The sequence below is a fragment of the Clytia hemisphaerica genome, unplaced genomic scaffold (assembly GCF_902728285.1).
Source record: "Clytia hemisphaerica strain Z4C2 unplaced genomic scaffold, Clytia hemisphaerica genome assembly, whole genome shotgun sequence".
Classification (NCBI taxonomy): Eukaryota; Metazoa; Cnidaria; class Hydrozoa; order Leptothecata; family Clytiidae; genus Clytia; species Clytia hemisphaerica.
The window spans coordinates 183467-204935 of record NW_027103533.1 but is presented as its reverse complement, the minus strand read 5'-3'; the positions used below and the strand labels follow the sequence as shown (position 1 = coordinate 204935).

The 21469-nt window shown below is 42.0% G+C and overlaps 13 protein-coding genes, 12 non-coding genes and 1 pseudogene across 25 annotated transcripts; 12 read left to right on the top strand and 14 right to left on the bottom strand.

Moving 5' to 3' along the window:
- Window positions 1-153: 153 nt before the first annotated feature.
- LOC136799769 (histone H2B, gonadal-like) lies at window positions 154-675 on the bottom strand. Its single transcript, XM_067056479.1, has one exon. It carries the CDS (start codon window positions 605-607, stop codon window positions 203-205), a length of 405 nt encoding a protein of 134 aa, XP_066912580.1. The 5' UTR covers window positions 608-675; the 3' UTR covers window positions 154-202.
- A 189-nt stretch (window positions 676-864) lies between these two features.
- On the top strand, window positions 865-1348 carry LOC136799773 (late histone H2A.2.2-like). The gene has a single exon (XM_067056482.1). It carries the CDS (start codon window positions 913-915, stop codon window positions 1294-1296), a length of 384 nt encoding a protein of 127 aa, XP_066912583.1. The 5' UTR covers window positions 865-912; the 3' UTR covers window positions 1297-1348.
- A 164-nt stretch (window positions 1349-1512) lies between these two features.
- Window positions 1513-1631, top strand: LOC136799916 (5S ribosomal RNA). The gene has a single exon (XR_010845631.1). It is a non-coding gene; the product is annotated as a 5S ribosomal RNA (ribosomal RNA).
- A 220-nt stretch (window positions 1632-1851) lies between these two features.
- On the bottom strand, window positions 1852-2015 carry LOC136799908 (U1 spliceosomal RNA). The gene has a single exon (XR_010845623.1). It is a non-coding gene; the product is annotated as a U1 spliceosomal RNA (small nuclear RNA).
- Window positions 2016-2266: 251 nt separating this feature from the next.
- On the bottom strand, window positions 2267-2459 carry LOC136799853 (U2 spliceosomal RNA). Its single transcript, XR_010845578.1, has one exon. It is a non-coding gene; the product is annotated as a U2 spliceosomal RNA (small nuclear RNA).
- Window positions 2460-3621: 1162 nt separating this feature from the next.
- LOC136799764 (histone H1-delta-like) lies at window positions 3622-4300 on the top strand. The gene has a single exon (XM_067056475.1). The coding sequence runs from the start codon at window positions 3707-3709 to the stop codon at window positions 4247-4249; it is 543 nt and encodes a 180-aa protein (XP_066912576.1). The 5' UTR covers window positions 3622-3706; the 3' UTR covers window positions 4250-4300.
- Window positions 4301-4591: 291 nt separating this feature from the next.
- Window positions 4592-5109, bottom strand: LOC136799757 (histone H3). Its single transcript, XM_067056469.1, has one exon. The coding sequence runs from the start codon at window positions 5046-5048 to the stop codon at window positions 4638-4640; it is 411 nt and encodes a 136-aa protein (XP_066912570.1). The 5' UTR covers window positions 5049-5109; the 3' UTR covers window positions 4592-4637.
- Window positions 5110-5542: 433 nt separating this feature from the next.
- On the top strand, window positions 5543-12169 carry LOC136799763 (uncharacterized; annotated as a pseudogene).
- On the bottom strand, window positions 6392-6912 carry LOC136799760 (histone H2B, gonadal-like). The gene has a single exon (XM_067056471.1). It carries the CDS (start codon window positions 6843-6845, stop codon window positions 6441-6443), a length of 405 nt encoding a protein of 134 aa, XP_066912572.1. The 5' UTR covers window positions 6846-6912; the 3' UTR covers window positions 6392-6440.
- On the top strand, window positions 7103-7586 carry LOC136799762 (late histone H2A.2.2-like). Its single transcript, XM_067056473.1, has one exon. The coding sequence runs from the start codon at window positions 7151-7153 to the stop codon at window positions 7532-7534; it is 384 nt and encodes a 127-aa protein (XP_066912574.1). The 5' UTR covers window positions 7103-7150; the 3' UTR covers window positions 7535-7586.
- LOC136799904 (5S ribosomal RNA) lies at window positions 7750-7868 on the top strand. Its single transcript, XR_010845620.1, has one exon. It is a non-coding gene; the product is annotated as a 5S ribosomal RNA (ribosomal RNA).
- Window positions 8086-8249, bottom strand: LOC136799907 (U1 spliceosomal RNA). The gene has a single exon (XR_010845622.1). It is a non-coding gene; the product is annotated as a U1 spliceosomal RNA (small nuclear RNA).
- Window positions 8501-8693, bottom strand: LOC136799852 (U2 spliceosomal RNA). Its single transcript, XR_010845577.1, has one exon. It is a non-coding gene; the product is annotated as a U2 spliceosomal RNA (small nuclear RNA).
- LOC136799756 (histone H1-delta-like) lies at window positions 9854-10532 on the top strand. The gene has a single exon (XM_067056468.1). It carries the CDS (start codon window positions 9939-9941, stop codon window positions 10479-10481), a length of 543 nt encoding a protein of 180 aa, XP_066912569.1. The 5' UTR covers window positions 9854-9938; the 3' UTR covers window positions 10482-10532.
- On the bottom strand, window positions 10823-11340 carry LOC136799758 (histone H3). Its single transcript, XM_067056470.1, has one exon. The coding sequence runs from the start codon at window positions 11277-11279 to the stop codon at window positions 10869-10871; it is 411 nt and encodes a 136-aa protein (XP_066912571.1). The 5' UTR covers window positions 11280-11340; the 3' UTR covers window positions 10823-10868.
- Window positions 12170-12615: 446 nt separating the features above from the next.
- LOC136799832 (histone H2B, gonadal-like) lies at window positions 12616-13372 on the bottom strand. Its single transcript, XM_067056536.1, has 2 exons — window positions 13350-13372; window positions 12616-13052 (listed from the first exon to the last, which is right to left on the bottom strand). The coding sequence occupies exons 1-2, from the start codon at window positions 13370-13372 to the stop codon at window positions 12665-12667; spliced, it is 411 nt and encodes a 136-aa protein (XP_066912637.1). The 3' UTR covers window positions 12616-12664.
- On the top strand, window positions 13326-13809 carry LOC136799761 (late histone H2A.2.2-like). Its single transcript, XM_067056472.1, has one exon. The coding sequence runs from the start codon at window positions 13374-13376 to the stop codon at window positions 13755-13757; it is 384 nt and encodes a 127-aa protein (XP_066912573.1). The 5' UTR covers window positions 13326-13373; the 3' UTR covers window positions 13758-13809.
- Window positions 13810-13971: 162 nt separating this feature from the next.
- On the top strand, window positions 13972-14090 carry LOC136799893 (5S ribosomal RNA). The gene has a single exon (XR_010845609.1). It is a non-coding gene; the product is annotated as a 5S ribosomal RNA (ribosomal RNA).
- Window positions 14091-14306: 216 nt separating this feature from the next.
- LOC136799906 (U1 spliceosomal RNA) lies at window positions 14307-14470 on the bottom strand. Its single transcript, XR_010845621.1, has one exon. It is a non-coding gene; the product is annotated as a U1 spliceosomal RNA (small nuclear RNA).
- Window positions 14471-14718: 248 nt separating this feature from the next.
- LOC136799851 (U2 spliceosomal RNA) lies at window positions 14719-14911 on the bottom strand. Its single transcript, XR_010845576.1, has one exon. It is a non-coding gene; the product is annotated as a U2 spliceosomal RNA (small nuclear RNA).
- A 1338-nt stretch (window positions 14912-16249) lies between these two features.
- Window positions 16250-16724, top strand: LOC136799830 (histone H1-beta, late embryonic-like). The gene is made up of 2 exons (XM_067056535.1): window positions 16250-16335; window positions 16442-16724. The coding sequence occupies exons 1-2, from the start codon at window positions 16250-16252 to the stop codon at window positions 16722-16724; spliced, it is 369 nt and encodes a 122-aa protein (XP_066912636.1).
- A 340-nt stretch (window positions 16725-17064) lies between these two features.
- LOC136799721 (histone H3) lies at window positions 17065-17709 on the bottom strand. The gene has a single exon (XM_067056434.1). It carries the CDS (start codon window positions 17519-17521, stop codon window positions 17111-17113), a length of 411 nt encoding a protein of 136 aa, XP_066912535.1. The 5' UTR covers window positions 17522-17709; the 3' UTR covers window positions 17065-17110.
- A 303-nt stretch (window positions 17710-18012) lies between these two features.
- On the top strand, window positions 18013-20051 carry LOC136799829 (histone H2A-like). The gene is made up of 2 exons (XM_067056534.1): window positions 18013-18360; window positions 19566-20051. Exons 1-2 carry the CDS (start codon window positions 18054-18056, stop codon window positions 19997-19999), a joined length of 741 nt encoding a protein of 246 aa, XP_066912635.1. The 5' UTR covers window positions 18013-18053; the 3' UTR covers window positions 20000-20051.
- Window positions 20052-20214: 163 nt separating this feature from the next.
- LOC136799885 (5S ribosomal RNA) lies at window positions 20215-20333 on the top strand. The gene has a single exon (XR_010845603.1). It is a non-coding gene; the product is annotated as a 5S ribosomal RNA (ribosomal RNA).
- Window positions 20334-20551: 218 nt separating this feature from the next.
- Window positions 20552-20715, bottom strand: LOC136799903 (U1 spliceosomal RNA). The gene has a single exon (XR_010845619.1). It is a non-coding gene; the product is annotated as a U1 spliceosomal RNA (small nuclear RNA).
- A 248-nt stretch (window positions 20716-20963) lies between these two features.
- Window positions 20964-21156, bottom strand: LOC136799850 (U2 spliceosomal RNA). The gene has a single exon (XR_010845575.1). It is a non-coding gene; the product is annotated as a U2 spliceosomal RNA (small nuclear RNA).
- Window positions 21157-21469: the final 313 nt, after the last annotated feature.

Sequence of the window (21469 nt, the reverse complement as noted above, 5' to 3'; positions counted from 1 at the left end):
AGATTTTTTTCCAGCCAAAAATAGGTTCAATCCTTTCCTCAGAAAGAAATTATTTGACGTTAAATTTTAATGAAAATTTTCAAACTCAAACTCAGGCAGGCAGGCAGGAAGGGAGACAAAATTATAGACAAGTATAGGTTGTTTTTTAAAAGATTTGTGGTCTTAAAAAAGACCGTTTTGGGGTTCCAACAAGGGGAGAAATCTATTTGCTGCTGGTGTATTTGGTGACGGCTTTGGTTCCTTCTGAGACGGCGTGCTTGGCCAACTCTCCTGGAAGCAAGAGACGAACAGCAGTTTGGATCTCACGAGATGAGATGGTGGATTTCTTGTTTTGAAGAGCCAATCGTGAAGCTTCGGATGCAATTCTCTCGAAGATATCGTTGACGAAAGAGTTCATGATGCTCATGGCTTTGGATGAAGCTCCAACATCGGGGTGGACTTGTTTCAAGACGTTGTAGATGTAGATGGTGTAAGATTCACGTCTCTTTCTCTTGCGTTTCTTCTCGCCAGTTCCTCCGATCTTGCCTCCTTTCTTTCCAGCTCTCTTCTCTCCTTTCTTGGCCACTTTTGGGGCTTGTTTTCCTCCTTTTGCTGGTGCGTCAGACATGATGAATTTTGCGTAGAACTACTGCTTTGCAAAAATGCTAATCAGTGTTTTGAGACAAATCAAAATAAAAAACATTTCAATAAAAAAAAGGGATTCTACGGAATCCAAAAATGCGATTACGCGCTGTGATTGGTCGAGCCGGTTTCACTATTGTTAAATGGCGCAATCTGATTGGTTTAGAAAACAGCGTTTATATCCCTTTTTCTGAACGTAAAAAAATAAGCTTTTTCTGTGGGAAGTAATTCAACTACAATTTTTGCTTCGAAAGTGTCTCTTCGTACGTGAATACTTTATCGAAAATCATCATGTCTGGACGTGGAAAAGGAGGAAAAGCCAAGACAAAGTCAAAGACCAGATCATTCAGAGCTGGATTACAATTTCCAGTTGGCAGAGTCCACCGATTCTTGAGAAAAGGACACTATGCTTCTCGAATTGGATCCGGAGCTCCAGTTTACTTGGCTGCTGTTTTGGAATACTTGTCTGCTGAAATCTTGGAGTTGGCTGGTAACGCTGCCCGTGACAACAAGAAACAAAGAATCATCCCAAGACATCTCCAATTGGCCGTCCGAAACGACGAAGAATTGAACAAGCTCTTGAGTGGAGTCACCATTGCCAATGGTGGTGTCTTGCCAAACATCAACGCTCTCTTGCTTCCCAAGAAGAACAAAGAATCAGCCAAGAAGAACTAAGTCTCTCCTCTGATGTTGGAACCCCAAAAACGGTCTTTTTTAAGACCACAAATCTCTTAAAAAACAAACCATACTTGTCTATATTTTTTTGAACCTCTGGTTTCAAACACAACCCTAACCCTAACCCTAGCCCTAGCTTCAAAATATAACCCTATACTCTCTACTGTAATCCTATCCCTTGCAAGTGATCAGACCCCCAAAGAAACCCTACCTAGTGTCTACGTCCATACCACGATGAAAACACCCGTTCTCGTCCGATCACGGAAGTTAAGCATCGTCGGGCCGGGATAGTACTTGGATGGGGGACCGCCTGGGAACTCCCGGTGTCGTAGACTTTTCATGATTTCTTTTCTATCTGGGGTCTAATACTTTCATGGGAGGGGTCTAATACTTTCATGGGAGGGGTCTAACCATCACTTCTGAGTTCGAGGCGAGGTGGGTAAAATAATTTTTCATGAGTGGGGCAAGGCAGGGCAAGGGGTCGACAATAGACAAGACTTGAGTTCGAGCCCTGTCAGTGAAGAAATTTTTTTTATTCAATTTTTTTTTTAAAGAAGGGGGCGAGCGCGGACGCAGGCCCCCACTACCAGAAATTGTACGGTCGAGTTACTACACTTGTAGCAATCGCAGAGGTCAGCCCAAGCGAAGTGCAATGCGAGGGCCTCACTCTGGAAGAAACCCCTCCTTGATCAGGCTTTACTTCCCCGTCAGGTAAGTATGAGTTTAAATGCGGTTCGTTTCAGCCTAGGTGTCCCTTGGTATAACTTTCCTTGTGGTCTAAAGAAATCAGAAATGCAAATTGCATCCAAGGAAGGGATGATAGCTAGCTAGCGCGGAGGGAAGGAATGAAGGATAGGGGGCTCATCCGGCCGGGTCAAATAACAAAATGCGCACGCATCGCTCGCGCATGAAGACATAACCACCAGGACTATGGAGGGAAGGAAACTTTAAGTAGTGAATTCAATTTTTATAAAAATGGGCCGCGCTCGACTGTAGTGCAACGCCGAGGCAACCCGTGGTCAGGGTGAGGTAAACCTCGCTCCCTTGACCCGAAGCCAAAAATCAGATTAATATATGAGCCAACACTATGGAAGGCGTATCAGATATTAAACTGATAAGAACAGATACTACACTTGATCTTAGCCATTAGGCCGAGAAGCGATACCGAGGATGGACAGGGTTGCCAGCCAGGTTGGGAAGGAATGATAAAGACTTGTGGTTTCCTTTGCAGGGGGAGGGGGAGGGGTAGTCAGATTTGAAATGGGATGGGTAATCACGTCCCCCAAGCAAGGAAGGATGGGTGGGAACTAGGGTTAGGGTTAGGGTTAGGGTTCGGAATTTAATGTGTGCTTCTACCTAGATTGGTAGATTGGCCGGCCCATAGGGTATATAGATCCACTCAGGATCGATCCATGGATGGGAAACAATCAATAAAGTAAGTAAGAATAGAAAAAATTTCAAAGCTTGGACATAAACCCTAACCCTAACCCTAACCCTAACCCTAACCCTAACCCTAACCCTAACCCTAACCCTAACCCTAACCCTAACCAATTTTTGTCTATTTTGACTTTATTTTTCAAACGGGAGCGAGTTGCTGGCTAGAAGGGTTCCCTATTTTCCCTGCTCAGTTCACTTTTTCATGTTCATAAAAAATTTTCAACCAGCCCAAGAACAAGAGCCTAGAGAACATTCGCCTACCCTGCCTGACCTAAGAATTGGAGAAAAATTTTTTTTTCCTCTCCCAAAAATATTTTCTTATTTTCTTTCCTACTCTTAGGGAAGGTTTACTTCATTCCAAAGGCTCCACACCCCTTTCTTGGGCTCAGGGTTAGTGTTAGCCCAAGTTCTGACATCCACAACAACCCCTCAAAACATAAAATTTTGCCGTGTTTTCCCATGTTGCCGCGCACCCGATTTCCTCAACCAAAAATAATGTCACCGAAAAACTGCTTATGGTGCCGAAAAGCAGAGGCCTTGGAGCAACTTTAACAAAAAGAATCAAGTCCGTAGCTATTTTTTTCGCAGAGTTATTTGCTTTTCAAGACGAAATTTCTTCGAAAAATCAATGAAATTTCCTCTTTTTTCTTTAATAACTTTTTTTCTACTCGACCGATTGCTTTCAAATTTTCACCCAACCTAGCCTAACTATTTCCCCGTCCAGAACAGTTTTTTATTTTGTTATACCTTTTCGGGAAAGCCCTTATTTTACACTTTGCCCGTCACCAACAAACACGATTTATAAAAAGGGATATAAATGCATTTTTGAAAATTGCTTACTTTCGCGTCCGAAATCGGAAAAAATTCCATTCTAATAGAAAAAAACTGAAAATCGAGAATCAGTCTACGAAAAAGTTAGAAGTGTCTGAACTACTGAAATTTTTTACGTTCAAACTTGAAATTCATTGCAATCATGTCTGAAGCACAAAAGAAGAAAGCTGCACCAAAAAAGCCAGCTGAGCATCCAAAATACATCGACATGGTGTCTGCTGCAATCGTCGCTTTGAAAGAAAGAAGTGGATCTTCAAGACAAGCCATCCTCAAGTACATCCAAGCCAACTACAAAGTCGGAGACAATGCTTCTGTCCACCTCAAGATGGCTCTGAAGAGAGGTGTTATCAGCGGTGTCTTGTCTCAACCCAAAGGAACCGGTGCATCAGGATCTTTCAAAGTTGTAAAGAAGACCGAGCCAAAGAAGAAGGCTGCTCCCAAGAAGAAGCCCGCCGCTAAGAAACCAGCTGCTAAAAAGACCACCAAGAAAACCACCCCAAAGAAGAAGCCTGCTGCCAAGAAAGCCAAATCTACACCCAAGAAGAAGACCGCTGCCAAAAAGAAGCCAGCTTCTGCTGCTAAAAAACCAGCAGCCAAGAAAGCCACCAAGAAACCTGCAGCCAAGAAGCCAGCAGCAAAGAAACCAGCCAAGAAAACCCCAAAGAAGAGGACAACCAAGAAATAAATTGCACCCTACTTGCTTTGGAACTTCAAAACGGCTATTTTTATAGCCACAAATCTTTTAAAAAACAATTTATACTTGACTATATTCCCTTCAACCCTAACCCTAGATAGAAAAATTTCCCAAAAAAATTCTCGAACTTTTTAATTTTTTTTTACAAGGCAAGGCCATATTGTTGCCTACTTTGGGATTTCTAATTTTGCTATAATTTTTGAATTTTTCCATCCTACTCAGAGGCCTATTCATTTGAATTTTCTGGGATTTTTTTTGAGTCTCAGGGAGGGGAGTTATGTCATATTTGGGGGATTCATGATATACACAGTAAGATTTGTTTTTTAGGAGATGTGTGGCTATAAAAATAGCCGTTTTTTGGTCCACAATCAGGAAAGATCTAAGCACGTTCTCCACGGATTCTTCGGGCCAATTGGATGTCTTTTGGCATGATGGTGACACGTTTAGCATGGATGGCACACAAGTTGGTGTCTTCGAAGAGTCCGACGAGGTAGGCTTCAGATGCTTCTTGGAGAGCAGAGACGGCGGAGCTTTGGAAACGCAAGTCAGTCTTGAAGTCTTGAGCGATTTCACGGACCAAACGTTGGAAAGGTAACTTTCGGATGAGCAATTCAGTGGATTTTTGGTATCTTCTGATCTCACGGAGAGCGACGGTTCCTGGTCTGTATCTGTGTGGTTTCTTGACTCCACCGGTGGCTGGTGCACTCTTTCTTGCAGCTTTGGTAGCCAATTGTTTTCGTGGGGCTTTGCCTCCAGTTGATTTACGAGCAGTTTGCTTAGTTCTAGCCATTTTTCTAGTAGAAGTGCTTGATTTGCTTGAATTCTCTAGCAAAAATCAAATTTGAATGAATTTTTTTAAAGGCTTCCCGGTTTTCAGATTGTTTACATCGAAATCGCGTAATCTGATTGGTCGATGAAAGTGAAATCTGATTGGTTTAAAAAACAGCGTTTATATCCCTTTTTGAAAATCAACAAAATCCGTGTTTGTTGGCGACGGGAAAAAGCTTATATCTCAGCCAATTTTAAATCTTTTTTCATGATTTTTTCTTTAAAAGACGTCTCATCTGCCCTGAAATCTTTCTGCCAAAGATCTTTTTGATAGCTTTTGTAGTTTCTGAGATATTCGCGAAAAACCGCCAAACTTCAAACTTTTTTGCAACTTTGTTTTTTTGATTTGAGTAATCTCGATTCTGATTGGTCGAAATAGGTGTTTCCACATACATCCGTACTTCGAAATTTTCTGACTTGGTAGAAAATAGAATTTTGGAAGTGCAAATTCAAACAGTTTCTGTATTCAGCTTACTGAACGTACATCGCAATAATGACTGGTAGAGGAAAAGGAGGAAAAGGATTGGGCAAAGGAGGTGCCAAACGTCACAGAAAGATCTTACGTGACAACATCCAAGGTATCACCAAACCAGCCATCCGTCGTCTTGCTCGTCGAGGTGGTGTCAAACGTATCTCTGGTTTGATCTACGAAGAGACCCGTGGTGTCTTGAAAGTTTTCTTGGAAAATGTCATCCGTGATGCTGTCACTTACACCGAGCACGCCAAAAGGAAGACTGTCACCGCCATGGACGTCGTCTACGCCTTGAAACGACAAGGACGTACTCTCTACGGATTCGGAGGTTAAGAAGTTTGACTTGGACTCAACAAAACGGCTATTTTTATAGCCACACATCTCATAAAAAACAAATCTTACTTTGTATATCTCAAGCTTTGAATTTTAATTCATAGCATACCCTGACCCTTTCCCTATCTACCCCTCCAAACAAAAAAATTATAACCCTCCCAAAAATCTTAGAATTGAAATTTTCCTACCCATAACACAAGGGATTCTTTTCTTAGAAAAATTATCTGACGTTCGTTCAAAGACTTGCATTTTTCGAAAATTATTTGACGTTAAACAGAATTTTCTTCATGACTTTTCAATAGTCAGAGAAATTTCTCATGGATTTGTAGTCTACAATATTTGACGTTAGATTTTTTCCAGCCAAAAATATTCAATCCTTTCCTCAGAAAGAAATTATTTGACGTTAAACTATTTTAATGAAAATTTTCAAACTCAAACTCAGGCAGGCAGGCAGGAAGGGAGACAAAATTATAGACAAGTATAGGTTGTTTTTTAAAAGATTTGTGGTCTTAAAAAAGACCGTTTTGGGGTTCCAACAAGGGGAGAAATCTATTTGCTGCTGGTGTATTTGGTGACGGCTTTGGTTCCTTCTGAGACGGCGTGCTTGGCCAACTCTCCTGGAAGCAAGAGACGAACAGCAGTTTGGATCTCACGAGATGAGATGGTGGATTTCTTGTTTTGAAGAGCCAATCGTGAAGCTTCGGATGCGATTCTCTCGAAGATATCGTTGACGAAAGAGTTCATGATGCTCATGGCTTTGGATGAAGCTCCAACATCGGGGTGGACTTGTTTCAAGACGTTGTAGATGTAGATGGTGTAAGATTCACGTCTCTTTCTCTTGCGTTTCTTCTCGCCAGTTCCTCCGATCTTGCCTCCTTTCTTTCCAGCTCTCTTCTCTCCTTTCTTGGCCACTTTTGGGGCTTGTTTTCCTCCTTTTGCTGGTGCGTCAGACATGATGAATTTTGCGTAGAACTACTGCTTTGCAAAAATGCTAATCAGTGTTTTGAGACAAATCAAAATAAAAAACATTTCAATAAAAAAAAGGGATTCTACGGAATCCAAAAATGCGATTACGCGCTGTGATTGGTCGAGCCGGTTTCACTATTGTTAAATGGCGCAATCTGATTGGTTTAGAAAACAGCGTTTATATCCCTTTTTCTGAACGTAAAAAAATAAGCTTTTTCTGTGGGAAGTAATTCAACTACAATTTTTGCTTCGAAAGTGTCTCTTCGTACGTGAATACTTTATCGAAAATCATCATGTCTGGACGTGGAAAAGGAGGAAAAGCCAAGACAAAGTCAAAGACCAGATCATTCAGAGCTGGATTACAATTTCCAGTTGGCAGAGTCCACCGATTCTTGAGAAAAGGACACTATGCTTCTCGAATTGGATCCGGAGCTCCAGTTTACTTGGCTGCTGTTTTGGAATACTTGTCTGCTGAAATCTTGGAGTTGGCTGGTAACGCTGCCCGTGACAACAAGAAACAAAGAATCATCCCAAGACATCTCCAATTGGCCGTCCGAAACGACGAAGAATTGAACAAGCTCTTGAGTGGAGTCACCATTGCCAATGGTGGTGTCTTGCCAAACATCAACGCTCTCTTGCTTCCCAAGAAGAACAAAGAATCAGCCAAGAAGAACTAAGTCTCTCCTCTGATGTTGGAACCCCAAAAACGGTCTTTTTTAAGACCACAAATCTCTTAAAAAACAAACCATACTTGTCTATATTTTTTTGAACCTCTGGTTTCAAACACAACCCTAACCCTAACCCTAGCCCTAGCTTCAAAATATAACCCTATACTCTCTACTGTCATCCTATCCCTTGCAAGTGATCAGACCCCCAAGAAACCCTACCTAATGTCTACGTCCATACCACGATGAAAACACCCGTTCTCGTCCGATCACGGAAGTTAAGCATCGTCGGGCCGGGATAGTACTTGGATGGGGGACCGCCTGGGAACTCCCGGTGTCGTAGACTTTTCATGATTTCTTTTCTATCTGGGGTCTAATACTTTCATGGGAGGGGTCTAATACTTTCATGGGAGGGGTCTAACCATCACTTCTGAGTTCGAGGCGAGGTGGGAAAATAATTTTTCATGAGTGGGGCAAGGCAGGGCAAGGTGTCGACAACAGACAAGACTTGAGTTCGAGCCCATCAGTGAAGAAATTTTTTTTATTCAATTTTTTTTTAAAGAAGGGGGCGAGCGCGGACGCAGGCCCCCACTACCAGAAATTGTACGGTCGAGTTACTACACTTGTAGCAATCGCAGAGGTCAGCCCAAGCGAAGTGCAATGCGAGGGCCTCACTCTGGAAGAAACCCCTCCTTGATCAGGCTTTACTTCCCCGTCAGGTAAGTATGAGTTTAAATGCGATTCGTTTCACCCTAGGTGTCCCTTGGTATAACTTTCCTTGTGGTCTAAAGAAATCAGAAATGCAAATTGCATCCAAGGAAGGGATGATAGCTAGCTAGCGCGGAGGGAAGGAATGAAGGATAGGGGGCTCATCCGGCCGGGTCAAATAACAAAATGCGCACGCATCGCTCGCGCATGAAGACATAACCACCAGGACTATGGAGGGAAGGAAACTTTAAGTAGTGAATTCAATTTTTATAAAAATGGGCCGCGCTCGACTGTAGTGCAACGCCGAGGCAACCCGTGGTCAGGGTGAGGTAAACCTCGCTCCCTTGACCCGAAGCCAAAAATCAGATTAATATATGAGCCAACACTATGGAAGGCGTATCAGATATTAAACTGATAAGAACAGATACTACACTTGATCTTAGCCATTAGGCCGAGAAGCGATACCGAGGATGGACAGGGTTGCCAGCCAGGTTGGGAAGGAAAGATAAAGACTTGTGGTTTCCTTTGCAGGGGGAGGGGGAGGGGTAGTCAGATTTGAAATGGGATGGGTAATCACGTCCCCAAGCAAGGAAGGATGGGTGGGAACTAGGGTTAGGGTTAGGGTTAGGGTTCGGAATTTAATGTGTGCTTCTACCTAGATTGGTAGATTGGCCGGCCCATAGGTATATAGATCCACTCAGGATCGATCCATGGATGGGAAACAATCAATAAAGTAAGTAAGAATAGAAAAAATTTCAAAGCTTGGACATAAACCCTAACCCTAACCCTAACCCTAACCCTAACCCTAACCCTAACCCTAACCCTAACCCTAACCCTAACCCTAACCAATTTTTGTCTATTTTGACTTTATTTTTCAAACGGGAGCGAGTTGCTGGCTAGAAGGGTTCCCTATTTTCCCTGCTCAGTTCACTTTTTCATGTTCATAAAAAATTTTCAACCAGCCCAAAAACAAGAGCCTAGAGAACATTCGCCTACCCTGCCTGACCTAAGAATTGGAGAAAAATTTTTTTTTCCTCTCCCAAAAATATTTTCTTATTTTCTTTCCTACTCTTAGGGAAGGTTTACTTCATTCCAAAGGCTCCACACCCCTTTCTTGGGCTCAGGGTTAGTGTTAGCCCAAGTTCTGACATCCACAACAACCCCTCAAAACATAAAATTTTGCCGTGTTTTCCCATGTTGCCGCGCACCCGATTTCCTCAACCAAAAATAATGTCACCGAAAAACTGCTTATGGTGCCGAAAAGCAGAGGCCTTGGAGCAACTTTAACAAAAAGAATCAAGTCCGTAGCTATTTTTTTCGCAGAGTTATTTGCTTTTCAAGACGAAATTTCTTCGAAAAATCAATGAAATTTCCTCTTTTTTCTTTAATAACTTTTTTTCTACTCGACCGATTGCTTTCAAATTTTCACCCAACCTAGCCTAACTATTTCCCCGTCCAGAACAGTTTTTTATTTTGTTATACCTTTTCGGGAAAGCCCTTATTTTACACTTTGCCCGTCACCAACAAACACGATTTATAAAAAGGGATATAAATGCATTTTTGAAAATAGCTTACTTTCGCGTCCGAAATCGGAAAAAATTCCATTCTAATAGAAAAAAACTGAAAATCGAGAATCAGTCTACGAAAAAGTTAGAAGTGTCTGAACTACTGAAATTTTTTACGTTCAAACTTGAAATTCATTGCAATCATGTCTGAAGCACAAAAGAAGAAAGCTGCACCAAAAAAGCCAGCTGAGCATCCAAAATACATCGACATGGTGTCTGCTGCAATCGTCGCTTTGAAAGAAAGAAGTGGATCTTCAAGACAAGCCATCCTCAAGTACATCCAAGCCAACTACAAAGTCGGAGACAATGCTTCTGTCCACCTCAAGATGGCTCTGAAGAGAGGTGTTATCAGCGGTGTCTTGTCTCAACCCAAAGGAACCGGTGCATCAGGATCTTTCAAAGTTGTAAAGAAGACCGAGCCAAAGAAGAAGGCTGCTCCCAAGAAGAAGCCCGCCGCTAAGAAACCAGCTGCTAAAAAGACCACCAAGAAAACCACCCCAAAGAAGAAGCCTGCTGCCAAGAAAGCCAAATCTACACCCAAGAAGAAGACCGCTGCCAAAAAGAAGCCAGCTTCTGCTGCTAAAAAACCAGCAGCCAAGAAAGCCACCAAGAAACCTGCAGCCAAGAAGCCAGCAGCAAAGAAACCAGCCAAGAAAACCCCAAAGAAGAGGACAACCAAGAAATAAATTGCACCCTACTTGCTTTGGAACTTCAAAACGGCTATTTTTATAGCCACAAATCTTTTAAAAAACAATTTATACTTGACTATATTCCCTTCAACCCTAACCCTAGATAGAAAAATTTCCCAAAAGAAATTCTCGAACTTTTTAATTTTTTTTTACAAGGCAAGGCCATATTGTTGCCTACTTTGGGATTTCTAATTTTGCTATAATTTTTGAATTTTTCCATCCTACTCAGAGGCCTATTCATTTGAATTTTCTGGGATTTTTTTGAGTCTCAGGGAGGGAGTTATGTCATATTTGGGGGATTCATGATATACACAGTAAGATTTGTTTTTTAGGAGATGTGTGGCTATAAAAATAGCCGTTTTTTGGTCCACAATCAGGAAAGATCTAAGCACGTTCTCCACGGATTCTTCGGGCCAATTGGATGTCTTTTGGCATGATGGTGACACGTTTAGCATGGATGGCACACAAGTTGGTGTCTTCGAAGAGTCCGACGAGGTAGGCTTCAGATGCTTCTTGGAGAGCAGAGACGGCGGAGCTTTGGAAACGCAAGTCAGTCTTGAAGTCTTGAGCGATTTCACGGACCAAACGTTGGAAAGGTAACTTTCGGATGAGCAATTCAGTGGATTTTTGGTATCTTCTGATCTCACGGAGAGCGACGGTTCCTGGTCTGTATCTGTGTGGTTTCTTGACTCCACCGGTGGCTGGTGCACTCTTTCTTGCAGCTTTGGTAGCCAATTGTTTTCGTGGGGCTTTGCCTCCAGTTGATTTACGAGCAGTTTGCTTAGTTCTAGCCATTTTTCTAGTAGAAGTGCTTGATTTGCTTGAATTCTCTAGCAAAAATCAAATTTGAATGAATTTTTTTAAAGGCTTCCCGGTTTTCAGATGTTTACATCGAAATCGCGTAATCTGATTGGTCGATGAAAGTGAAATCTGATTGGTTTAAAAAACAGCGTTTATATCCCTTTTTGAAAATCAACAAAATCCGTGTTTGTTGGCGACGGGAAAAAGCTTATATCTCAGCCAATTTTAAATCTTTTTTCATGATTTTTTCTTTAAAAGACGTCTCATCTGCCCTGAAATCTTTCTGCCAAAGATCTTTTTGATAGCTTTTGTAGTTTCTGAGATATTCGCGAAAAACCGCCAAACTTCAAACTTTTTTGCAACTTTGTTTTTTTGATTTGAGTAATCTCGATTCTGATTGGTCGAAATAGGTGTTTCCACATACATCCGTACTTCGAAATTTTCTGACTTGGTAGAAAATAGAATTTTGGAAGTGCAAATTCAAACAGTTTCTGTATTCAGCTTACTGAACGTACATCGCAATAATGACTGGTAGAGGAAAAGGAGGAAAAGGATTGGGCAAAGGAGGTGCCAAACGTCACAGAAAGATCTTACGTGACAACATCCAAGGTATCACCAAACCAGCCATCCGTCGTCTTGCTCGTCGAGGTGGTGTCAAACGTATCTCTGGTTTGATCTACGAAGAGACCCGTGGTGTCTTGAAAGTTTTCTTGGAAAATGTCATCCGTGATGCTGTCACTTACACCGAGCACGCCAAAAGGAAGACTGTCACCGCCATGGACGTCGTCTACGCCTTGAAACGACAAGGACGTACTCTCTACGGATTCGGAGGTTAAGAAGTTTGACTTGGACTCAACAAAACGGCTATTTTTATAGCCACACATCTCATAAAAAACAAATCTTACTTTGTATATCTCAAGCTTTGAATTTTAATTCATAGCATACCCTGACCCTTTCCCTATCTACCCCTCCAAACAAAAAAATTATAACCCTTCCAAAAATCTTAGAATTGAAATTTTCCTACCATAACACAAGGGATTCTTTTCTTAGAAAAATTATCTGACGTTCGTTCAAAGACTTGCATTTTTCGAAAATTATTTGACGTTAAACAGAATTTTCTTCATGACTTTTCAATAGTCAGAGAAATTTCTCATGGATTTGTAGTCTACAATATTTGACGTTAGATTTTTTCAAGCCAAAAATAGGTTCAATCCTTTCCTCAGAAAGAAATTATTTGACGTTTTTTAATGAAATTTTCAAACTCAAACTCAGGCAGGCAGGCAGGAAGGGAGACAAAATTATAGACAAGTATAGGTTGTTTTTTAAAAGATTTGTGGTCTTAAAAAAGACCGTTTTGGGGTTCCAACAAGGGGAGAAATCTATTTGCTGCTGGTGTATTTGGTGACGGCTTTGGTTCCTTCTGAGACGGCGTGCTTGGCCAACTCTCCTGGAAGCAAGAGACGAACAGCAGTTTGGATCTCACGAGATGAGATGGTGGATTTCTTGTTTTGAAGAGCCAATCGTGAAGCTTCGGATGCGATTCTCTCGAAGATATCGTTGACGAAAGAGTTCATGATGCTCATGGCTTTGGATGAAGCTCCAACATCGGGGTGGACTTGTTTCAAGACGTTGTAGATGTAGATGGTGTAAGATTCACGTCTCTTTCTCTTGCGTTTCTTGTCGCCAGTTCCTCCAATCTTGCCTCCTTTCTTTCCAGCTCTCTTCTCTCCTTTCTTGGCCACTTTGGGGCTTGTTTTCCTCCTTTTGCTGGTGCGTCAGACATGATGAATTTTGCGTAGAACTACTGCTTTGCAAAAATGCTAATCAGTGTTTTGAGACAAATCAAAATAAAAAACATTTCAATAAAAAAAAGGGATTCTACGGAATCCAAAAATGCGATTACGCGCTGTGATTGGTCGAGCCGGTTTCACTATTGTTAAATGGCGCAATCTGATTGGTTTAGAAAACAGCGTTTATATCCCTTTTTCTGAACGTAAAAAAATAAGCTTTTTCTGTGGGAAGTAATTCAACTACAATTTTTGCTTCGAAAGTGTCTCTTCGTACGTGAATACTTTATCGAAAATCATCATGTCTGGACGTGGAAAAGGAGGAAAAGCCAAGACAAAGTCAAAGACCAGATCATTCAGAGCTGGATTACAATTTCCAGTTGGCAGAGTCCACCGATTCTTGAGAAAAGGACACTATGCTTCTCGAATTGGATCCGGAGCTCCAGTTTACTTGGCTGCTGTTTTGGAATACTTGTCTGCTGAAATCTTGGAGTTGGCTGGTAACGCTGCCCGTGACAACAAGAAACAAAGAATCATCCCAAGACATCTCCAATTGGCCGTCCGAAACGACGAAGAATTGAACAAGCTCTTGAGTGGAGTCACCATTGCCAATGGTGGTGTCTTGCCAAACATCAACGCTCTCTTGCTTCCCAAGAAGAACAAAGAATCAGCCAAGAAGAACTAAGTCTCTCCTCTGATGTTGGAACCCCAAAAACGGTCTTTTTTAAGACCACAAATCTCTTAAAAAACAAACCATACTTGTCTATATTTTTTGAACCTCTGGTTTCAAACACAACCCTAACCCTAACCCTAGCCCTAGCTTCAAAATAGAACCCTATACTCTCTACTGTCATCCTATCCCTTGCAAGTGATCAGACCCCCAAGAAACCCTACCTAATGTCTACGTCCATACCACGATGAAAACACCCGTTCTCGTCCGATCACGGAAGTTAAGCATCGTCGGGCCGGGATAGTACTTGGATGGGGGACCGCCTGGGAACTCCCGGTGTCGTAGACTTTTCATGATTTCTTTTCTATCTGGGGTCTAATACTTTCATGGGAGGGGTCTAATACTTTCATGGGAGGGGTCTAACCATCACTTCTGAGTTCGAGGCGAGGTGGGAAAATAATTTTTTGATGGGGCAAGGCAGGGCAAGGGTGTCGACAAAGACAAGACTGAGTTCGAGCCCTGTCAGTGAAGAAATTTTTTTTTATTCAATTTTTTTTTTAAAGAAGGGGGCGAGCGCGGACGCAGGCCCCCACTACCAGAAATTGTACGGTCGAGTTACTACACTTGTAGCAATCGCAGAGGTCAGCCCAAGCGAAGTGCAATGCGAGGGCCTCACTCTGGAAGAAACCCCTCCTTGATCAGGCTTTACTTCCCCGTCAGGTAAGTATGAGTTTGAATGCGATTCGTTTCAGCCTAGGTGTCCCTTGGTATAACTTTCCTTGTGGTCTAAAGAAATCAGAAATGCAAATTGCATCCAAGAAGGGATGATAGCTAGCTAGCGCGGAGAAGGAATGAAGGATAGGGGGCTCATCCGGCCGGGTCAAATAACAAAATGCGCACGCATCGCTCGCGCATGAAGACATAACCACCAGGACTATGGAGGGAAGGAAACTTTAAGTAGTGAATTCAATTTTTATAAAAATGGGCCGCGCTCGACTGTAGTGCAACGCCGAGGCAACCCGTGGTCAGGGTGAGGTAAACCTCGCTCCCTTGACCCGAAGCCAAAAATCAGATTAATATATGAGCCAACACTATGGAAGGCGTATCAGATATTAAACTGATAAGAACAGATACTACACTTGATCTTAGCCATTAGGCCGAGAAGCGATACCGAGGATGGCTTTGGTTTTCCAGCCAGGCTGGGAAGGAAAGATAAAGACTTGTGGTTTCCTTTGCAGGGGGAGGGGGAGGGGTAGTCAGATTTGAAATGGGATGGGTAATCACGTCCCCAAGCAAGGAAGGATGGGTGGGAACTAGGGTTAGGGTTAGGGTTCGGGTTCGGAATTTAATGTGTGCTTCTACCTAGATTGGTAGATTGGCCGGCCCATAGGGGTATATAGATCCACTCAGGATCGATCCATGGATGGGAAACAATCAATAAAAGTAAGTAAGAGAATAGAAAAAATTTCAAAGCTTGGACATAAACCCTAAACCTAACCTAACCCAACCCTAACCCTAACCTAACCCTAACCCAACCCTAACCCTAACCCTAACCAATTTTTGTCTATTTTGACTTTATTTTTCAAACGGGAGCGAGTTGCTGGCTAGAAGGGTTCCCTATTTTCCCTGCTCAGTTCACTTTTTCATGTTCATAAAAAATTTTCAACCAGCCCAAGAACAAGAGCCTAGAGAACATTCGCCTACCCTGCCTGACCTAAGAATTGGAGAAAAAATTTTTTTTTCCTCTCCCAAAAATATTTTCATTTTCTTTCCTACTCTTAGGGAAGGTTTACTTCATTCCAAAGGCTCCACACCCTTTCTTGGGCTCAGGGTTAGTGTTAGCCCAAGTTCTGACATCCACAACAACCCCTCAAAACATAAATTTTGCCGTGTTTTCCCATGTTGCCGCGCACCCGATTTCCTCAACCAAAAATAATGTCACCGAAAAACTGCTTATGGTGCCGAAAAGCAGAGGCCTTGGAGCAACTTTAACAAAAAGAATCAAGTCCGTAGCTATTTTTTCGCAGAGTTATTTGCTTTTCAAGACGAAATTTCTTCGAAAAATCAATGAAATTTCCTCTTTTTTCTTTAATAACTTTTTTTCTACTCGACCGATTGCTTTCAAATTTTCACCAACCTAGCCTAACTATTTCCCCGTCCAGAACAGTTTTTTATTTTGTTATACCTTTTCGGGAAAGCCCTTTTTACTTTGCCCGTCAACACTTTATGGGATATAAATGCATTTTTTAGCTTACTTTCGCGTCCGAAATCGGAAAAAACCATTCAACTGAAATATATATCTACGAAAAGTTAGAATGTGAAATGAAATTCAAACTGCATTGACTTTCGCTTCTTTCTGAAATAAAAATTCATTCTAATAAATCTAAATGATGAGAAAAATAGAAGTGTTGTATAACTACTATTTTTTATTAAATTTCAATTATATCATGTTTAAACAAAAAGAACATAAGCTAAAAAAAAAGCCAGCTGAGTCCAAATACATCGACATGGTGTCTGCTGCAATCGTCGCTTTGAAAGAAAGAAGTGGATCTCAAGACAAGCCATCCTCAAGTACATCCAAGCCAACTACAAAGTCGGAGACAATGCTTCTGTCCACCTCAAGATGGCTCTGAAGAGAGGTGTTATCAGCGGTGTCTTGTCTCAACCCAAAGGAACCGGTGCATCAGGATCTTTCAAAGTTGTAAAGAAGACCGAGCCAAAGAAGAAGGCTGCTCCCAAGAAGAGCCCGCCGCTAAGAAACCAGCTGCTAAAAAGACCACCAAGAAAACCACCCCAAAGAAGAAGCCTGCTGCCAAGAAAGCCAAATCTACACCCAAGAAGAAGACCGCTGCCAAAAAGAAGCCAGCTTCTGCTGCTAAAAAACCAGCAGCCAAGAAAGCCACCAAGAAACCTGCAGCCAAGAAGCCAGCAGCAAAGAAACCAGCCAAGAAAACCCCAAAGAAGAGGACAACCAAGAAATAAATTGCACCCTACTTGCTTTGGAACTTCAAAACGGCTATTTTTATAGCCACAAATCTTTTAAAAAACAATTTATACTTGACTATATCCCTTCAACCCTAACCCTAGATAGAAAAATTTCCCAAAAAAAATTCTCGAACTTTTAATTTTTTTTTACAAGGCAAGGCCATGTTATTGCCTACTTTGGGATTTCTAATTTTGCTATAATTTTTGAATTTTTCCATCCTACTCAGAGGCCTATTCATTTGAATTTTCTGGGATTTTTTTTGAGTCTCAGGGAGGGAGTTATGTCATATTTGGGGGATTCATGATATACACAGTAAGATTTGTTTTTTAGGAGATGTGTGGCTATAAAAATAGCCGTTTTTTGGTCCACAATCAGGAAAGATCTAAGCACGTTCTCCACGGATTCTTCGGGCCAATTGGATGTCTTTTGGCATGATGGTGACACGTTTAGCATGGATGGCACACAAGTTGGTGTCTTCGAAGAGTCCGACGAGGTAGGCTTCAGATGCTTCTTGGAGAGCAGAGACGGCGGAGCTTTGGAAACGCAAGTCAGTCTTGAAGTCTTGAGCGATTTCACGGACCAAACGTTGGAAAGGTAACTTTCGGATGAGCAATTCAGTGGATTTTTGGTATCTTCTGATCTCACGGAGAGCGACGGTTCCTGGTCTGTATCTGTGTGGTTTCTTGACTCCACCGGTGGCTGGTGCACTCTTTCTTGCAGCTTTGGTAGCCAATTGTTTTCGTGGGGCTTTGCCTCCAGTTGATTTACGAGCAGTTTGCTTAGTTCTAGCCATTTTTCTAGTAGAAGTGCTTGATTTGCTTGAATTCTCTAGCAAAAATCAAATTTGAATGAATTTTTTTAAAGGCTTCCCGGTTTTCAGAATGTTTACATCGAAATCGCGTAATCTGATTGGTCGATGAAAGTGAAATCTGATTGGTTTAAAAAACAGCGTTTATATCCCTTTTTGAAAATCAACAAAATCCGTGTTTGTTGGCGACGGGAAAAAGCTTATATCTCAGCCAATTTTAAATCTTTTTTCATGATTTTTTCTTTAAAAGACGTCTCATCTGCCCTGAAATCTTTCTGCCAAAGATCTTTTTGATAGCTTTTGTAGTTTCTGAGATATTCGCGAAAAACCGCCAAACTTCAAACTTTTTTGCAACTTTGTTTTTTTTGATTTGAGTAATCTCGATTCTGATTGGTCGAAATAGGTGTTTCCACATACATCCGTACTTCGAAATTTTCTGACTTGGTAGAAAATAGAATTTTGGAAGTGCAAATTCAAACAGTTTCTGTATTCAGCTTACTGAACGTACATCGCAATAATGACTGGTAGAGGAAAAGGAGGAAAAGGATTGGGCAAAGGAGGTGCCAAACGTCACAGAAAGATCTTACGTGACAACATCCAAGGTATCACCAAACCAGCCATCCGTCGTCTTGCTCGTCGAGGTGGTGTCAAACGTATCTCTGGTTTGATCTACGAAGAGACCCGTGGTGTCTTGAAAGTTTTCTTGGAAAATGTCATCCGTGATGCTGTCACTTACACCGAGCACGCCAAAAGGAAGACTGTCACCGCCATGGACGTCGTCTACGCCTTGAAACGACAAGGACGTACTCTCTACGGATTCGGAGGTTAAGAAGTTTGACTTGGACTCAACAAAACGGCTATTTTTATAGCCACACATCTCATAAAAAACAAATCTTACTTTGTATATCTCAAGCTTTGAATTTTAATTCATAGCATACCCTGACCCTTTCCCTATCTACCCCTCCAAACAAAAAATTATAACCCTTCCAAAAATCTTAGAATTGAAATTTTCCTAGCCATAACACAAGGGATTCTTTCTTAGAAAAATTATCTGACGTTGTTCAAAGACTTGCATTTTTCGAAAATTATTTGACGTTAAACAGAATTTTCTTCATGACTTTTCAATAGTCAGAGAAATTTCTCATGGATTTGTAGTCTACAATATTTGACGTTAGATTTTTTCAAGCCAAAATAGGTTCAATCTTTCCTCAGAAAGAAATTATTTGACGTTAAACTATTTTAATGAAAATTTTCAAACTCAAACTCAGGCAGGCGGCAGGAAGGAGACAAAATTATAGACAAGTATAGGTTGTTTTTTAAAAGATTTGTGGTCTTAAAAAAGACCGTTTTGGGGTTCCAACAAGGGGAGAAATCTATTTGCTGCTGGTGTATTTGGTGACGGCTTTGGTTCCTTCTGAGACGGCGTGCTTGGCCAACTCTCCTGGAAGCAAGAGACGAACAGCAGTTTGGATCTCACGAGATGAGATGGTGGATTTCTTGTTTTGAAGAGCCAATCGTGAAGCTTCGGATGCGATTCTCTCGAAGATATCGTTGACGAAAGAGTTCATGATGCTCATGGCTTTGGATGAAGCTCCAACATCGGGGTGGACTTGTTTCAAGACGTTGTAGATGTAGATGGTGTAAGATTCACGTCTCTTTCTCTTGCGTTTCTTCTCGCCAGTTCCTCCGATCTTGCCTCCTTTCTTTCCAGCTCTCTTCTCTCCTTTCTTGGCCACTTTTGGGGCTTGTTTTCCTCCTTTGTGGTGCGTCAGACATGATGAATTTTGCGTAGAACTACTGCTTTGCAAAAATGCTAATCAGTGTTTTGAGACAAATCAAAATAAAAAACATTTCAATAAAAAAAAGGGATTCTACGGAATCCAAAAATGCGATTACGCGCTGTGATTGGTCGAGCCGGTTTCACTATTGTTAATGGCGCAATCTGATTGGTTTAGAAAAAGCGTTTATATCCCTTTTTCTGAACGTAAAAAAATAAGCTTTTTCTGTGGGAAGTAATTCAACTACAATTTTTGCTTCGAAAGTGTCTCTTCGTACGTGAATACTTTATCGAAAATCATCATGTCTGGACGTGGAAAAGGAGGAAAAGCCAAGACAAAGTCAAAGACCAGATCATTCAGAGCTGGATTACAATTTCCAGTTGGCAGAGTCCACCGATTCTTGAGAAAAGGACACTATGCTTCTCGAATTGGATCCGGAGCTCCAGTTTACTTGGCTGCTGTTTTGGAATACTTGTCTGCTGAAATCTTGGAGTTGGCTGGTAACGCTGCCCGTGACAACAAGAAACAAAGAATCATCCCAAGACATCTCCAATTGGCCGTCCGAAACGACGAAGAATTGAACAAGCTCTTGAGTGGAGTCACCATTGCCAATGGTGGTGTCTTGCCAAACATCAACGCTCTCTTGCTTCCCAAGAAGAACAAAGAATCAGCCAAGAAGAACTAAGTCTCTCCTCTGATGTTGGAACCCCAAAAACGGTCTTTTTTAAGACCACAAATCTCTTAAAAAACAAACCATACTTGTCTATATTTTTTTGAACCTCTGGTTTCAAACACAACCCTAACCCTAACCCTAGCCCTAGCTTCAAAATTAACCTATACTCTCTACTGTCATCCTATCCCCTTGCAAGTGATCAGACCCCCAAAGAAACCCTACCTAATGTCTACGTCCATACCACGATGAAAACACCCGTTCTCGTCCGATCACGGAAGTTAAGCATCGTCGGGCCGGGATAGTACTTGGATGGGGGACCGCCTGGGAACTCCCGGTGTCGTAGGCTTTTCATGATTTCTTTTCTATCTGGGGTCTATCTTTCATGGAGGGGTCTAATACTTTCATGGGAGGGGTCTAATCATCACTTCTGAGTTCGAGGCGAGGAGGGATAAATAATTTTTTGATGGGTGGGGCAAGAAGGCAGGGCAAGGGGTCGAACAGACAAGACCTGAGTTCGAGCCCCATCAGTGAAGAAATTTTTTTTTATTCAATTTTTTTTAAAGAAGGGGGCGAGCGCGGACGCAGGCCCCCACTACCAGAAATTGTACGGTCGAGTTACTACACTTGTAGCAATCGCAGAGGTCAGCCCAAGCGAAGTGCAATGCGAGGGCCTCACTCTGGAAGAAACCCCTCCTTGATCAGGCTTTACTTCCCCGTCAGGTAAGTATGAGTTTGAATGCGATTCGTTTCAGCCTAGGTGTCCCTTGGTATAACTTTCCTTGTGGTCTAAAGAAATCAGAAATGCAAATTGCATCCAAGGAAGGATGATAGCTAGCAGCGCGGAGGGAAGGATGAAGGATAGGGGGCTCATCCGGCCGGGTCAAATAACAAAATGCGCACGCATCGCTCGCGCATGAAGACATAACCACCAGGACTATGGAGGGAAGGAAACTTTAAGTAGTGAATTCAATTTTTATAAAAATGGGCCGCGCTCGACTGTAGTGCAACGCCGAGGCAACCCGTGGTCAGGGTGAGGTAAACCTCGCTCCCTTGACCCGAAGCCAAAAATCAGATTAATATATGAGCCAACACTATGGAAGGCGTATCAGATATTAAACTGATAAGAACAGATACTACACTTGATCTTAGCCATTAGGCCGAGAAGCGATACCGAGGATGGACAGGGTTTCAGCCAGGTTGGGAAGGAATGATAAAGACTTGTGGTTTCCTTTGCAGGGGGAGGGGGAGGGGGTAGTCAGATTTGAAATGGGATGGGTAATCACGTCCCCCAAGTAAGGGAGGATGGGAACTAGGGTTAGGGTTAGGGTTCGGGTTCGGAATTTTATGTGTGCTTGGTAGGTAGATTGGCCGGGTAGATATGAATCAAGTAATGGGAAACAATCAGAAAAGAATAGAATAGAAAAAATTTCAAAGCTTGGACATAAACCCTAACCCTAACCCTAACCCTAACCCTAACCCTAA